We start from the raw sequence: 18,744 nt of genomic DNA, 5'->3' as shown, positions 1-18,744 counted from the left end.
AAGTCAGAAAATACTAGAATGATGACATCACGTACGACCTTTCGCTGGGAATCTTATAACCAGGGGGATATAACTCGGATCGAAAATTTTAACCGAAATATTGTGACGTCACATGATTGCCTAACTATATCCACCAATGAAAAACCCTGAAAGTCTATGGAATAAACTTTCAGAGTTTTTAATTGGTGTATAGTATAATAAGTAGGCTCCGAATGAGAATTGTACTGTTTATATGTTGGGATATCTATGGTTTTTTAGGACCAATTTGTTTCATACAAAAAGCCCAATAGTTATTAATTCCAGCATGCTCATCACTATTTTGTAGTACCTACCAATAGAGAAAATTGTTTCATTGTTGTCATACATATTGCGGCTAAGATGGCGCCACTGAAGTCGGAAACGCAATAAATTATTAAAAAATCATAAAATTTTCTTAACGACCATGTTATTTCTCAATTGGCCATTTTCAAATTAAACCCCGGGAATTTGACCCGAAACAATCAACATGCGCGTTTAGTTTCTTTTAACTTTTCATCAAGATTTCGTTTATCGTTGACCTCGCCACGCGCCCTTGACTTGTGTGTCAAATCGTAACATATTTGTACGTCATTAAAATAAGAAAAAAAAATATAACGTCTCCTTTAATTATAATGTATATAAATAACCTATTGTTTAATTTGAACTTTAAGCAGTTGACGACCAAATGAATAGGAACAAGAACGGCGATAAAATATTTTTTTATAAAATAATAGTGTTTTTGATTTAATTAACAGGAGTCTATTTATATTTTTCCCTTCTAAATACAGAGAGTTTACACACACTTTAAACAAAATTAGAAATCCTTATAATAAAATAATGATTCTCTATAAACAAATCATTTTGAAGAGGACAAGTTTGAATGAATTTGTGCACTCCGATAGTTCCACGGATGAATTAAAAATAAGTTTTTGAATTAGTTTGGAACACCCGCCATTGTTTAATTGAAAATAATAATTTTCACCTAGCATCAATACTCAAGTAGGTAATTTTATTTACATATTATTGTCTGACGTGTACCCCGCGTTGCTGGGGAATATCGTTAGGAGATTAGTATTCTGTAGGTCTTTTTAAGATTTTGCAATTCCGTAGGACATTATTTAAATGTATCTCATAAGGTTTAGCCTGCAGCGTTAGCAATGTAAGCGCCCGATTTTTTTTTTACATCTTGATTACAAAACATCAACTTTTCTCTACTTTCTATAAATATAATATATTTATATATAAGAAGAAAATCTCTAAATGATAGTGAAAACCCTATCAAACTCCGTTGCATAGTTTAGAAGAAGTAATCGCACAAACAGACAGACGCGGAAAGTCACTTAGTTTTAGAGTTTTACACTATTTAGAGATGTGTTGATAATATTGTACTAATTGTTTCATTAAACTAACGTGCGGAATAAAAGTGTAAAAATCCCAGGAATATTTGCAGGGTTACTACTTATGTTTTGATGTTATAGAATCGAGATTATTTAATAGCGCCTTGTACATATTACCTTTGAAGATATTCAAATTGAGAGTCTCGTTTAGCAAACTATCATGACAAGGATATTACAGGGAAAGTGTTGAGAATAATTGTATTTATACAAAGAGTCGCACTGGTGGTAGATATTCTCAGCGTGGGCTTGGTGAAAGTCGTGAAAGACCACCATTCGGAATCGAAGCGTTGCTCGAAATGGCTTTAGCCGTATTTGGTGACCATATGTGAATAGCCAGGTACTTCTCCACTTTATTCTTCCCCATTTCATTCCCCTCCTCACACTGAAACTGGCTTTTTGTCATAGCTGAATGGAATAATAAAATTTATTTATAATACAACATAATTATACAGAAATAACCCAAATTTGAACATGGATTTACACAAGTATTTTTTAACATCAATTCCACACACAGGAGGCACTAGGAAAATATAGTCCTCAGGACCTATGTCAGCTTTAAGGATTTAATTCAATTCAATGTATCTATTCATTTTATAAACATTAAAACATTGTTCATTTTAATATTTGCGAAGGAAAATTATTAAATACCATTTACAGTTAGTGTATCAAATATACTAGTAATAGCTTGACTTTTAAAATCAGCTTCATTGATGCTAAAAATTGATTTTGTTCAACCTTAAGATTGATCTCCCCACCGGCATGACCATTGGCAAGTTAGTCCCGCAGGCTAGGAGATAAAACATTCCATGCTGTCGGTGACGGAGATAACCATCGGGAACAATGAAATTAATGCTCTCCATGATAACCGAGTTTTCAAACCATCCACAAATCAGTCTGATAAATGTAGCAATGTGTACATCCTCCCTGACCCATAGATGGTTCATTCCGAGCAACCCAAAATAAAGTGGGTAGGATAGATCCACAGGTAAGTAGCCATACTTACTCCCACATTTAGAGAAATCTCAGGAACTCTCTCCAACATGAGATAATACTTTACCTGGTGTGGACTCAAATTATCGACCCACTTTACTAAGGACGGGTTGTTTCGGAGAATTTTCAATTCACCAAATTTCAAAGTTAATTTTCAAGTTCTGTGAAAGATTTTTAATGTTCTGATATTATTACAGTTCTTTCAAGCAACTAGCCTTTAATGATATAATAACAGAACTTGAATAGGACTTTCACAGAACCCGAAAGTGAACGTTGAAATTTGATGAATTGTGAAATTCTCCGAAACAACTCGTTTTAGGGAAAATTTTAAATGGGAACTCGACTAGTCGGTGACTGAGTTGGCATCGCGTTTGGGTCCACGTCGTACGTTCAATTCCTCGGCTGGCTAAGTCCACCATCACAACACAAGCCACTTTTTCCGCTTAGTGTGGTGGTAGTAAAGATTTACAGATATTGTCAGGTTATTCGAAACCCGGGAAAAAAATATTTTGTCAATGTTAGGCTTGCTTGAATGATGAAGTGGGTGAAGCAGATTTTCAAAACAGGAAACGAAAAGTATAAACAAATTTAAGATGAAATTAAAACAAGGAGTTAAAACAGGATTTCGCTATGCTCAGTTAACAAAATAACCATTTATCTGTTTTTATTTGTTACTCCAATCCTTCAGGTAAAGATACACTTCTATTAGTTATCGTTTCTTTATAATATTTAATTTGAAGATGATTCACCATTTGTAGAGTTCAACATTTAAAAAAATTTTTTTTTTCTGAAAGGGTCTATTCATAAGAGGGAGAGGCTTGTGAAAGTGACGGAAAGTTTTGCGAAATCTTCAGAAGGCTATTGAGACTTGGAAGATTGCCAAATAATTACCTAATTGTATTTAAATTATAGTATCCATTATGATGAGTGAAATTTCTGATTTTTAAGATATGTACTGACCCATTTGTTTCCGACGAGAATAATTCAGATATAATCTTTTTGGAAAACGCAAACTAATTACTAATATATTCTAACATTGATTACTGAGAAGATCAAGCAGACGGGTAATGGGACCCACTTCGATTTGATATTTAGGTTAAAACAATTAAGATTAAAAGCACAAAAAGCGTTATAAAGATTAGAAAATATTTTCATGTATTCACAAAACGTTTTAGTGTTTGTTTACAAATTAGATTAATGCTCGTGAAATGTTGCCCGATTTCACATTACCTATATGTATAATCATACAGGTATGGAAAACGATTTTCTTTTTTAAAAAATCTTACCTCTTAAACCTACGTACTGCCTGCTTATGTTTAGGGAAAATATTTTAAATTGAGATTAAAAAGATCAGATATGATTTGATTTTTTCACGGCTAAAAGTATTATGGCGGTTTATTTTTTGGGTATTATGACGTGTTACCTCCTTCTTTAGCCAACGTTTCTGACAAAATTACAGTGTCCATAATCAGGGCAGATATAAATATAAGAGATCATTCAGAGAAATGAGAAAAAATAAGTAAGATAGAAAGAAATTTTGGCAATATTGATATTAATTAATATCCCCGAAAAGTAGAATTTTCGATAAAATGTTCAGTATTGCGTACACAAATGCAGGACGTGGGTTCGAACTTCCGATCCAAATCTCTCAGGCTCTACGATGAAAAATGAACTGAAATTTCGTAAACGTACTGCGAATTGTGGTCTCATTAACAATATCGATAAGGTGGAGTCATTAAAAATATCTCAGTAAGGTTGCATTTTTTGTAATGCTGTCCGAAACGTTGGCTACCGAAGGAGGTAACGTAACACGGCACGATACTCCAAAAATAAATCACTTTCATTTTTTTTGGCCGTGAAAATCTCAAATAAAAACTTATCGAAGAAAGCAAAACTTTGTGACTTGACATTATATAAATGAAAAAAATTACTTTGTTTTAAACCCCTTTATTGAGTTATATATCGACCAGTTTCGGTTGCACTCTACCTTCTAAATAATACAACAAATACATTTCAAATCTAATAAATATAAAAATAATTGCCCAATTATAAATAAACCATTAGAATAACCGAGAGTCCAATCATAAAGTTGTTCACTTTGTCCATATGAAACCCCCACCCTCGCTCTACCCCTCTACCTACCCCTCCACCAGCCTGTCTTTGATGCTCTTTCCCTCTCGTACATGCTTTCTCTTTTCCTTTTGTTTACCTTGTTTTTGTCCTCTGTATTTAATTTAGTTTATATTTCAATTGTCCTGAAGAAGGTTGAGTGCAATCGAAACCGGTCGACGTATATAATTCAATAAAGTGGTTTAAAACAAAGTTTTTTTTTATCATTTATCAAATTAAATACTGTTTATTCTCTATTCAATACCTAAAACAAACTACCAACAAAATTTAAAAATCTATATGTTATTTACTAAGATACTGAGTTTGATATAAAGTTGTTATTATCGTTTATATTTTTTCATATGCATATAATTCATATTTATCAATATTGCAATGTATCTACCCACACAGTAAGTACAGTTGTGTCTATTTATAAAACTTTTTTTCACATACTTGGAAATTGCGGGTATATTGGGTAGAGAATACGTAATAGCAGAATCTGGGTACGAATTTTATGCTTTTCGTCGAATACTCCAAGGCCTGATCTTGAACTGTCCGACCGTGGTTCAAGTACACAAGCTAATCTGTATTTTTTTACTGACGACAATATGCTGTCATGTATATACACTGTGTACAATGCATTATATACCCACATGAGTCAGGCACATTTATTTATTAATTTGTTTCAGTCTATTCGCGAATCAGTTCTCAGACACGACGGACTGCGAGCGCTCTCTTCCGAAGAGGTCCTACTTAACACAGCTCAGGGATACCAACAGTGGACGGTGAGTTTATTTTGAATTTAGAAGTGTATTTAAAAAAGTTTGTTTTAACCAAAGATAATATTAATGAAATGGTACCTACGCCTATGTGATGTATTTTATTAATAATACTAGGCGAGTGTATTTTTATGTGTGTGCGTCCAAATAGACCCAAAGCGCTCTTGGGGTGAAATGTAACTCCATTCATAAAATAGAATTAATTAAATAAAGTAATCAAATAAAAGCATTCAAATAAGTTATTATTTTGAAAAATATTGCAAAATGCTAATTGATGTTTGTGTTTATTTTGCACGAGTGCTCTTTGGTTGGCGAAAGATATAGTTAAAAACATTTGTAATCTAATAATAAAATGGTTTTTGAAACATTAACAAATTAATACCACACAAACAAATATTAAAGTTACATGGAAATTAACTCATTGCTTTCGGCTTCATAAAACATTAGCGATATTTCAATGAACACTACCCAGTACCTACCTTTGTGTGCATAAAATATGTTATAAGACATAAATATTATTTAATAAGTAAAATAATATTAAATATTTTAGGCATTAAATGTCTTAAAATGCCAAAAATGTCGTTTAGTTAGAAACATTATTCACTAATTATTTTTATCTGACGTATTGATAATTCGCTTGGAATGAAATGCAATACAAAAGATTTTATTTTAAAACTAAAGTTATGTCGGGTTAGTTTTTTAAATTTGTTTAGAACCGAAGTGACAGAAGATATTATAATTAAAATTAATATCTTCTGTCCCCTTGGGATTAAATGGAATATTAAAATTGGTCGCGCTTGCCGATGTGTCAGTTTATTTATTCAAAATTGTTCAAATTGCGCAAAGCTTGACTTGCCTGAAAAAAAACAACATTTTATGACTTCTAGTTCGAGTATATTTACAACAGTTTAAAATTTAGTTTGCATTACAAAAGGAAATACACTAGGTAGGTACTACTAATGATACTACTCCAACGTAATATACCTAGATATCAGTTTACCTTTTCAAATTTGTCAACAGTGAGGAGTTACATTACGAGCGTAGAGCGTATATACAAAGGTAACAAACACCCACATAGGACAATACCAACTTTACTTACAACTTGTAACAATAAACTAGTATTTCTGCAAACAGGGGACCTCATCCCGAAAAGCATGCATCTAATTTTTTGTTATTTAATAAATCAAATCAAAATTTCTTCTGAAAACAAAAAAATGTATGTACCTAAATTCCTACCTACTTAATTATAAACCACAATACATTTTAAAAAACTTTTTTGAATTCAAAAAAGGAATCATACAATTTGTCCAAAGAAATGTCACTATTTGAATGACAATTCTTTTTTTCAAAATTTCTCCAGGCATTGAAAAAAAATACAAAAAGAAAGGAAACAAATAAACACGACGATTTCAAATTTGAAAAAAAAAAATCTATACTGAACCATCAAAACGGTCACGATCTTGAAACGGAAACGGAACATACAGACAAATTTAAAGGCAGACAAAATGCAAAACGGTCGAGTAAAAACAAGACTTCGCTAAGCTCAGTCAATAAGAAGCGGTTTCGGGTTTAATGTAAAACATCTTCTGTTATATAATTATTCTATATAATCATGTCCATATATTAAATGAGGCGTCACTCACATACGAATGTTCGAAATAAACGCAAAAGGGATGGGTTTCGCTAGGGGGAAATTATTTCTATCATATCATATGTATGGCATGTATTTTGTAGTGGTAGGATAGCTTTAGTGTAAAAAACCATTAGAGTAGGAACGTGTTTACAAAAATAACTTTATACGGTGGGGCACAAGTAATGCTATATTCACATTGTGACATTATTTTTGTCATACCTGCGTTAAAACAACAGACCGAAAATTGGTCAAATAAGCAGTAAAAATAATTTCGCGTTCTTCAGTTGTGTATCGCTCCATTGCTTGTTGTCAACTAATTCTCTATCCGTCTACAAAATAAATATCAAAGCACAGTGACATTTGCAAAAAATATGGCATATTCACATTATGTATTTCGTACACTAACTATAAATTGCGAAAATTATTAGGTATTTCGGTAGGTATCTACCTACAGATTTAGTCAGTTCTTACTGACGGCATTTCAGTAGTCAGTAATTTTACTAGTCGGCTTATCTTGCCTAGTTCCTACCAAAGAGAAACTCAATTAAAGTAAATAATATCTATTAAGCCGAGCTTAAAAAGCAACTTAGATTCCAGTCCTTAGATAAGTACCATCGATAGTGGAAACAGTACCAACAAACAAATAATTCATTCGTTCGTTCTCTTTTATCAATCTGCCCAAAAAATATTGTAAAACTGTATATTAAATTTGTATTGGGGAACTACAAATAACAAACAAAATTTGAACTCCCTGATTGGTTACGAACGTTTAAATTTTCTTACAAAATAATTAGTCCGAGAAACGGCGTGATATTGAATATCTATTACGTAAATCGGTTCCTATCTACGAAAAACTAAATTCTAAGAATAAATTTTGTGGCCATACAACATGATGTCACAAACAAAGTAGTTTAATTGCTGTATGCCATTGCCAGTGGGATATCGATAAGAAGGCAAATATTTGTCTGAGATGACAAATAAATACACTACTTACTCTATTTATATTGTACCTAATATAATAATATCACATAATATGTACTTAATAAGTAATTAAATTATTCTACATTTCTCTGCTACCCGGACGATATGAGTTCGACCTTAGATGAATTAAAAAAGAAGCGCGCGTGGTTTCACTGAACTAGGCCCAGTGGACGTACTTGAGATTTACTTCGTTTAGCATCGCACGTAAGTTTGTTGGTCAGACTAATTGTCTTGTCACCTCTGTCACCAGTCCTACACACACTTCGCTTTAGGCTCTTGTTATGAAAAAATTTGCCTTCCTGTGCTTTTGAGAGGTACACAAATCATTCACGAGCAAAAACCAAATCTGATTGAATTTCTTTCCATTCGTATGTGCTCAAAACCACTTATTATTTCAATAAATCCAATTATTGACATAGATTTTTGTTACATGCACTGATTTCATAATAATATAGCTGTTTCACTCGTACACACATGTTCAGTTGAATGGCTATCCTTTTCTAATGCGTTCCGTTGCATACTAGGCAGGCTGTTATAAATTTAGGTTTTTTTTACTATTCACGCATCGTTATTGGCTATTCTTTTCTTATGCGTTTTTTTTTAAATTCACTTTGCATCTAGAAACTGGAACGTGCTATATTTTTTTAATTTAGTATGAACATAACGCGTCTTTGTATTAATGTCAATAAGTTCGACTATATCAAATAATGCTTCTATAATTATAGTTATATATTTACTATAATGCATTGGCGGTCGACAAATAAATGTAATGATTTTTTTATTTTTTTATATTAACTCCACACAGGAGGCCCTGAAGAAAATAATTTCCCTCAGGGCCTATGTCATCTTTGGGGATGCTGTGTGGAGGGTATTTTTGTGGAGAGGAAGGAGTAAACATGGGTCTTGAAGAGTCCCATGTTGTAGGAGGGAGGAAACACAGAGGCCAGCAGCTCTTTCGACAGCCGAGCTGTTGAACTTAAGAACGAATCGTAGAAGCGACCCGTTCTCATGTGACAAATGTCAACCGTGTACAAATGTTGGGCGCGCGTTTGGCGTGTATCCTGACTATGCACCGGTGCCAAAGGGATCAACGACGCTAGTTCCTCAGAGCATCTTCCATTGTAATACCGATAGAACAAGGACAGCATACCTACCTGACGCCTGTGCTCTAAAGATTGCAGTCCGTTTGTTAAGATTGGGGAATCTATCAAACGGACCACCCGTTTTTGCACAGAGTCAAGGGTTTTTTTCAGGTATTTAGGGGCTCCGGACCAGAGATGCATGGCTGCCAAATTCGACAGTAGGGCGCACTTGCGATTTGTACAGGGTCAGCAGTTGTGTACTATTAAAGTATCTGCGGGCCCTGTACAGTACGCCCAGCTTCTGAGAGGCCAACTTTACTCTGGCTTCGATGGCTGACTCAAGGCCTGTTCGGAAGATTGCTTCCGTTGAATGATACTTGGGCATGATGACAAATGTGTTGTTACCGAGGTTATAAAACTATTGTTAGATTTGACACCTGACTCAAGATAATCAGAGCACGCTCCGGTGACTATAAAAATATGCGTAGAAATTTACAAATTTATCTGTGATGATGGGGGCGTCGCAACTCATTGTGGATACAGAAAATTCGTTCGCTAGTAGCTGAAATAAAATCTTAATTTTCATCTTGGCAAGTCAAGTGGCATCCCATGATGTATGACTAATAACAACAAATTTACATAATTGACTAAGCGTTTTGATTGCTGCGATTGATGTCCCGTTTTAATTGACAGTGTAGCAAAGCCTTGTTTAACTCGACCGTTTGCATTTCGTCTGTCTGTAAATTTATTTGTACGTTCCGTTTCCGGTTCAAGATGGTGGCAGTTTTAATGGTTCAGAAAAGATTCTTTATTCAAATATAAAATCGTCGTGACTATTAGAACTTTCTTATTCGCACTTTCTCAATATTATGGTACCTACCTGCCTGAAGAAAGTTTGATAAAAAAATGTCATTGAGATAGCGACTGACTGAGTTTCTTAAAAAAAATTAGTTCCTTATTTGAAATTTGTTAAAAATGCTACATAAAATATATGGTTTTTAATTAAATAACGGATGAAATCATGGTTTTGATTAATTCAATTAGAGAAAATAAGAGTACTTTTTTGGACGTGAGGTCCACGAACTGTTCACCGAACTACACTGGTCAGAGGTAAGACACAAATAATATTTAATCATTGTAAACAGAAAATCAGAAAAAAAGTACGGTCGCATTTTTTTATGATTTTTCAGTTTCAAATTTTCTTTTGAGATTCGCTAATATTGTCTTCAATGATTAAATAGTACAATTTGAGGTTTTACTCGTTAGGTTAGTAAAAAAATTATATAACCTGTATTACAAAATCACGGAGTTTATATTTTGAAACAAAGTCTTATTTATAACTAACCGAAAAAACAAGTGAAGATAAATAAGGCTTTGAATGCAACGCAATTCCGGAAAAAATAATTAAAAATATTTTGTGTGCGTTTGGGGAAGATCGCCGTGCTTATCGGCTAATAATGTCGTCATTATAATTGTCGGCTAATAATTGTCGTCGTTGACAGGTCACCAGATAGGTGACCTGTCAACACTCGTAATCTTATCATAGGTGCATAGATTTCTTTATGGTGCATAGTGAGAGTGGTATATTTGTGCATAGTTAATGGTATATTTATTTATGGGTGCATACTGCTCGGTTGCTTGACCTAATTATTACTTGTACGAAAAATAAACTCTGACGAATAATTAATATCTAAACTGATCAGTAATTATGATCCAAAGCTGTTCATAGAAAGAGTTGCCATGATCTTTCAAGTCGAGCTTTAATATTATACTTAACAAAACACCAGCAGCAAATTTTCGTTAAAAGCCAAGGACTCGAAATTAGCACAGGGTTCTGGTTTGCCAATGCACATATTCTAAAATACCCACAATAGAAGTTCAAAATCCCCACAAGTTCCTTCACTTTCAAATGACCCATATTCTATTGAAATTGGCTTTTATTTTGTATTATCTAGTTATTTTCAGGTTTTCTCTTTAGCTTAGAGTTTAAAAATAGATTTTTTTAAAATTATTTACGAAGAAAAAGAAATTATAGTGCATTCACACAACTATTGTAAATATATATTTTTTAATATGGTTGGATATTAAGAAATGCCCAAAATCCTCCCATTTTCCCCACAAAAAGGTTCTCCCCGCAAAATACCCAATTCTTGATGGCAAGTTAGTTAGTCGATAAGAGTATCTAATTATTCACTCATATAGAAAGAGTTCAGCACAAATTTCTTAGGTACGTAAATTTTAAGCCCAAAATTCCAATGGAACACATTATCCCTTTAAATGCCGGAAGATATTTTGCTTGGATGTACCGACAGGCCGCGAATTTTTTAGAAAAAAAAATAATCCTTTTCTGAAATACATTAAAAATATAAATTGAAGACTTACCAAATATGTACACTGAATGTCGTTTATGACGCCATTCACCAAGAAAAACACCACAAATTTTTCACAAAATGTCCAGGGTTGTCACAAATTTTTAATTTTACTCGAATAAAAAAATATTTTAAATAAACAGAAAAATAATAATTATTTTAATCAAAGTTATATACTTTTCACATCACGAAAAAATTAATAGGCTTCTGCCGTGTGGTACTCCTCAAAACAAGGTTCAATGCAGAGAGCTAATTTGCACTGTTTACACCGATACCTTGAAGCTTCATTTAGATCACTCTAAAGTCGATATAATCTGTGAACTATTATATTATTATAATTAATATAATAGTTCACAGATTATATTAATTATAATTATTTCTTCATCATCCCAATAGATGACACCGTGGGTCCCATATTTTAGATTTTTCAAATTAAGTACTTGAGTTTGACAAGCAAAATCGTCATATAGAACAGCGTGTTAACGCGTTCATTTTGTATGGCCGGCCTAGAGAGCACGGCTACCTAGAGCGCGTAAACGCGTTTAAGCCACATAACTGGTTAATTATTTAATTTATTTAATATCAACGGTATAAATATACCATAAACAATGATAACATGTCACAGTTAAAAACGTAGAAATATTTAAAAAAAAGAATTACAAATATATGTGGCATTTGATTGAAATGACATTAGAGAGTAAGTAAGTAAGTAAACAAGAGATACAAGTACATAAGTTTCTATAGTGCAAATAAGGTAGAATTAGATTAAATTAATATTGATTGAAAAGATTTGATAGCATAGCCCTCTTGTACCTACCTTGCGTGCAGTTAAATAGATCTGCCACATCTGCGTATCTATTACCTAACTTCATGCAACCTAGGTACAAGCGAGTGTTTGGAAAACTCAGTCCTGATATTGTTGCATTTAAACAAAATTTTAGAACGAGTAGCTCTCGTGGGTATATGAAATTCAATGAGGTTAATTAAATCAGGACTGTCTATACTACCATTTACAATTTTGAACATAAATATTAAGTCGGATATAATTCTTCGATCTGAGAGTTTTAATAAATTTAGATTTTTCATCAAGTAATTATATTTTCAATGGGAATACCGAATTTAAAATTAACGTGTCTTAGGAATTTATGTTGAATTTTTTCGATTGAATCTGAATGTAATTTGTAGTGGGGGGACCAGATCGAGGAGTTATATTCGACTTGACTACGAACCAGGGATGTATACAAAATTTTTAATGTTGAAATATTCTTGAAACCTCTGGAATTTCGAAGAATGAAGCCTAGCATTTTCATTCTTTTATTATTAATATTATTTATATGCGATATAAAGTTTAATTTAGAGTCGAAAGTTATCCCCAGGTCATTAATTTCTTCGACAGAGGTAAGGATTGAGTTATTGAGTTTATATGAATGAATAATTGGTTGATTTATTCTGTAAAATATTATTGAATAACACTTTTTTATGTTCAGATGAAGTTTGTTAAGAGAACACCAATTAATTAACCTGTTCAAATTATTTTGTAGACAGATACAATCTTCAGCGCTTTTGATTATTTTAAATATTTTTAAATCATCTGCGAAAAGTAATGCATTAATATCTTCATCAAATATATTTACAATATCATTTATAAACAGTAAAAATAATATTGGGCCTAAATGAGACCCCTGTGGTACACCACTGGTAGTTATAAATTGATTGGAAATGAACAAATTGATTTTTACAAGTAAAACTCTATCAGTTAGATAGCTAGCAAACCATTCTAAAAGTTTTCCGTCAATACCGAGCTAAATAATTATGTCAGTTTGATGAATCAATTGCATCTAATAATACTGTCTGATAGGAGAATTATGTCAGACCTGGTTGTGTTACACATAGTGATTAACAACATAATTGACAACCCTTCCATCGTCGCCAATACTAACTCAGATTTACTGACTAGGAACACAAGACAAAATATAACATTCTTCTGCAATACATACACAACCAACTCAATCAGACACACAAACCAATAGGATGCATGATCTGGGCAACAAGTTTTGGGTACAAATTATAGTAGGGTTGTTCTTTTTTTTATATAATTTTATTTTACTGTTACATGTTTTACTAATATTGTTTATATCAGTTTAACATAATTTCATGCTTTAAAAACTTCAAATGCTGATTATGTAAAATGTTCAATTGCTCATTAGGTATATACGTAAAAGGCCGAATGGGTGAAAAACCAAATAAAGTAATATATAAATTTATTTAATTTTTGAAATTAGGTACATATTTATACTCTTTATAATAATTTTAATATATTTTTAGAGAGTTTTTGAGATTTCAAGCTGGGTTCAAGGTAGTTCAAGGTTTATTATGCGAAAAACGATAAATATGGTGTCAGTTCTTTAGTAAAAATAAATAAATAATAATATTTTACTGATTTGTACAGCGCCGTTCTTGTGCTTATGTTCAGTTGCTGAACTAAGTACCTACACACAGATTTTCTTATTCATTTTGCTCTCTTGATTCTATTCAATAATCGTTAACGTAAGAATTTTTCCTGTTTTTATAACAATAACTACAATCTATTTTCCGTTGACTAAACCTGATTCATATATTATACTTTCAGGCTAGAATACTTATTTAGAGCAGACAAATCATCAGGTTCCTCCCGCTCTCCGATCGCCATATCTCAAAGCAGCAGGATGCCCCTCCTACAACAGGGAAAGATCAACGGCGGTGGCGGCATTGACGCCTACATCAGGATACCTGGCTCAGACACTGATCAAGTAAGTTACATTTACATCATCTACATCATCGGCATCATAAGTCTTGCAAAGTTTTGGCTGCCAATGAAACGCCTCCATCCTACTGATGTTTCATTCCAATTCATTGTGCACAAAGCTGCTGTGTTGGCCTTCACACCATCCAGCAAGTGCGTAGCTATAGCGTTCACATAGTGGGGGGTTCGACCCTGGGGAGTGGAGCAAGGGAGAAAATCGGGGGGGGGGGAATTATTTGGAAGTTTTTAGGGAACTCCACTTACCACAACTTATTATTTATATTACATTGATTAAAGAGATGATATAAATAATACTGTTTTATTTTCCAAGAATGTAATACGGGTAATATTCTTTTTTTCTTATTCAATACTAAGGCCGAGGGGGGGTTTGAATCTCTATCCCCCCTTTATACGCCCTTGCCATCTAAATTTATCTTGATGAAGAAGTTCTTTAAAAATCGTGAGATAAAACTATGGAAATCCTCTTTTACTTTGAAATACCATATTGCCTAAGTTAAAAGATGAATTAGTTTTAATACAAACTTCTTCTTTATTCGCTGAACATTTATAACAAAATGATCGATTATTTTAATAATGTAAAAATAAAAATAATCGCGTTACGGTTATAAAAAGAAAATAACAATTTGATTCTCAGAAACCAAAAACAAATCGTTTTTTTTTGCTTATTGTTTTGGAATCAAAAATTATTGATAATGGGAAACTTTAGTGTAATTTTTTTGGAACAATGTTCTAACCATAAAATTCAGTCATTAATTGTCTTAGAATTCTGTGTTTCGTTTTTAAAAAATATTTTTATCCAAGGATTTCGGAAGGAAATGATTCAATGTTTTTGTTTCAGGATAGTGTCGATGTTGAAGGTTTGCTCTCATCGGTGCCTTTCTTCGAGAATTACAAATATTCAATGGAGCACAAGAGAAAACAGAGTTCCCTGGTGACAGTGTAAGATAACTTCCTGGTTTGATAATATATCTAACTTATTTACCATTTTTATAAACAAATAATATTTATCGCAATTATCTCTTAATTCAAATACAGTTTTCTTATGCACTCATATTAAAATAAATACTATAATGTTCGTAAATATTGATGATTTGTTTTGGATGATGAAATAACATGGTGACATTTCTTCATGCGACAATGATGGTATGACGTAGCAAATGTCTACAAAAATATTATAAAGGTACATTATAATAAATATTACATTTCCAGTACTTATTTAATGACGGGTCAACACAGTGCCATTATGAGCGCTATGGCAGTGCCCCACAGGTCACGAGTTCAAATCCCGGATGAGAGGAAATATTATTGAGAATAGTGAACTTGATGGGCTTTTTCACGAAATAATTTAATTCCTCATAGAGTGGAAGATGCTTTTAGTATTGTCCTCGTTTGGAATATAAATATTGTTTGAAGTATTGCTGTTAATGCCTAAATTACACATTCCGAGTGCTCGACTGATGTGATCAGTACAGTCAGAACTAGTCAGCCTAGTAGCGGACGAGTGATTCAGGCGAGAGAGTTGATAGACAAAGCCCAATGACTACGTCGTCCTTCACGTGCACACTGAACTCGCTCAGTAGCATCACTCAGTCAGTGAAAGAAAGAAAATTCAAAGAATTAAATATTTAAAAAAATTGGAGAGTTTGTTGTTGTAAAACTCTCTTAATATTTCTCTTTTCTCCATTGCGAAACCATGTTAAGAGCACATTAAACTAATAGTAGTAATAGTAATATAGCAAATGACTCGGCCGAGCACTCGCTTTGTTACGGCAGGTGTAATACGACCTATACTACAAGGTATTCACCAACTTTTCCCTTCCCTCTTCTTCACCCCCTAAATAAGAAGTGCTTTCCACTTCAAAACACTTCTTAGTAAATTGGCACTGGCATAGTCCAACTCACTCCGGGCTCTTGTATAATGTCACATTAAAAATAAATGATATTTTAAACATTACAATTTTTGTATTGACCTTTACGCACCTGAAGGTAAAAATCAATGTACGACTCAAAGGGGAGTCACTAGAGTCCCCATATATCGGGGAGCGATCATCTTTCAATATTCCTTTTGCCCTTTCCTCTATTATATATACTCAAATATCGGTTGCTACCTACCGTTTTATCTAGATATCGCCCAACTTCGCCCAGCATCATTGTAATTCAAAACTTTAAGGCGATGCCATACGCAGTAATGCAAAATCATGTGTTTTTCGTTTGAAAATTTGGTCGACTAGAAATGTTTCAGATGCTTTAATTAAATACTGCGAGTAGAATACATCTTGACCTTTGAAGTAATCGAATATTTTTTATATAAGTCTTTTTGTAAGACCAGAAAAAAATAATGTATAGGCCTATGAAAACTGCTTTAAAGTTCAAAATCTCCTACTTACGAACTCATTTTCGGTTATGATTTTATTGTATAATGTGGCAAATTAAGTTATTTATAAAATGATTGGAAAAAAATTAAATATTTATGCCTGAATATCCACAAAATAAAATAAAAGGCACTTTTTGGCCATGTTTTTTTCTTGCATAAATCAAAACAGGCAGATGGTGTTAAACGGGAATTTAAACCTTATCGCCATCTACGTAAGGGTTGTTATCGATAGCGGCTCAATTTAAAATATTACACGACGTAGTGCATCGCCTTAAAAGAAATAGTACGAAATCAGTCGCAATTCAAATATATATTATTATAACCCTTTCCAGTAAAATGCACCTTTTACAATCGCACTCGCAGCTTGTTTGGAGGGGTGGGAGAGTAATCACATCAGAGTTTGCTGGAATTATAACCTGATAACTTTTTTAATGCATATCAATTAACAAATAGATTTCCTAAGGATTACCTAAATTTGTAGAGTATGTAAAGTAAAAAAAGGCATCTCAGATATCACACAAAACTCTTCTCTGGGTAAGTGCATTACCCCTCTTAGGAACGGGAGTCTTAATATTTACTAATTATAAATTTCAGCACTACAACTATTTTCCTCATACCACTATTTATTTAATTTTGATAGTTTCCTAATCATAGTTTTATGTTCCACATTCTTTAAGCTCAATGTTGGTTAATTTCAATGTCATTTAAGTTCGAGTGACAAGATATTGATAGCCTGGATCAGATTTCTATTTCTAAACCTGCATTTCTTCATGCTTCATAAATCCCCCCCCAATATTGAGGTAACAGTCTCACTGGATCAGGCCAATTCTTCTTACCACACAATATTATATAATATGTATATTTTCTTGAATGGTGACCCTGTGTAACATATTTATATTCTTATCATACATATAGGAATAGTATAAAAAGTGTGTTATAGTACAATACACCTATTAACCAGACAGTTCATTAGGTTATTGGCATAGTATAAAAAGTGTATTACAGTACAATACACCTATTAACCAGACAGTTCATTGGCTTATTGGCATAGTATAAAAAGTGTGTTACAGTATAATACACCTAATAATCATAGAGTTCATTGGCTTATTTTTAAATAAAATAGTTTTCATGACGGATGTAAGAAAACAGACGAATATGAAAGTACCTATTCCACAAGGATAAACTGACACAATTCCGATCTTCAATTTGCAAATTAAAAATAGTTTAAAAAAATGACAGACGTTTATTCATTAGCTGTGCCCGGTAAAATTCCATTTGAGTGTAGAGATTCTGTCGGCTGCCTTTTTCTTGCTTCTAATCTCCCCCCATTACAATATCCAAAAAGTAATTTAAGCTGTTTGTGCAACAGTATCAATTGTTGGTTGCCACTGGCCTTTTGTTTTAAATGATTCTTTGACTCATCCAAAAGTTGAATATAGTTAATAATTACATATGTGTATACTAATAATAACTTATATTGTGTTACAACTCACCGGTTACTATAATTTTTCGAGTGCTATAAGCAGACAAAGACATAATTTATCACGACTAATGTCTCATGTTCAACTCATTCTGAAAAAATGGTCCATGTGTTCATAGTATTTAAAAAATAAAGCATGTGAATAATTGACATGTTGATAAAAAATATATGTCATTAATAACAAATATCTTTTTTAATGTAGGTATTGGCATTTAGTATTTGACAGTAGTTATCTAAATAAATAATTCATAATTATTTTAATTGTCTCCTTGATAAACCAGTTGATTGACAACTAATTTGAACAGTATTTATTTCATTGTTCATGGTTTTGAAACTATTAAAAACATGTAGGTAAGATATTAAAATGATTTTAATGACTATTGGAGATAATTCTCTTATGTTTGATATTGATAATTAAATAAATCCACAGTGTTGAGAATATTATTTTTTCTATAATTATTTATGCTAGTTTATAAATCTCCATCATTCTTACAAGTGGTTGTCTAATATTTTGTATAATGGTCATAAGGTATTTCTGCATATCCCTTCATACTTTCTGGAATTGATAATCTATGTGTTCATAGATGGTGTAAATTTAATTATTATATGAAAATCCACTTCTTGCAAGTTAAACTTTAAAATATTAAGACTAATTATTTGTTTGTGCATGTAAATACGAAAGACGAATATGAATAAATAGGTTTGTACATATAAAAACTCAATGCTTTG

The 18,744-nt window shown here is 32.5% G+C and overlaps 1 protein-coding gene across 2 annotated transcripts in view; it reads left to right on the top strand.

Annotated features, from left to right (window-relative positions):
• Positions 1 to 18,744, top strand: part of LOC149426240 (neutral amino acid transporter 9-like) — a 40,535-nt gene that overhangs the window by 11,018 nt on the left and 10,773 nt on the right. The window contains exons 1-4 of one of the 2 annotated variants that reach the window (XM_089645393.1): positions 4,740 to 4,924; positions 5,204 to 5,299; positions 13,988 to 14,147; positions 15,000 to 15,100. In XM_089645393.1, coding sequence (XP_089501519.1) covers positions 4,908 to 4,924; positions 5,204 to 5,299; positions 13,988 to 14,147; positions 15,000 to 15,100 — 374 coding nt within the window. In that variant the 5' untranslated portion in view covers positions 4,740 to 4,907. Of the gene's footprint in view, positions 1 to 4,739; positions 4,925 to 5,203; positions 5,300 to 13,987; positions 14,148 to 14,999; positions 15,101 to 18,744 lie in introns of those variants that run through there. The other variant, XM_089645324.1, reaches the window with a different exon arrangement.

Source organism: Hesperophylax consimilis, chromosome 1 (genome assembly GCF_061612785.1).
Source record: "Hesperophylax consimilis isolate HC1 chromosome 1, BYU_Hcon_1.0, whole genome shotgun sequence".
NCBI classification, from domain to species: domain Eukaryota; kingdom Metazoa; phylum Arthropoda; class Insecta; order Trichoptera; family Limnephilidae; genus Hesperophylax; species Hesperophylax consimilis.
The sequence above is the reverse complement of the archived record's forward strand: the minus strand, read 5'-3'. Positions and strand labels throughout refer to the sequence as shown.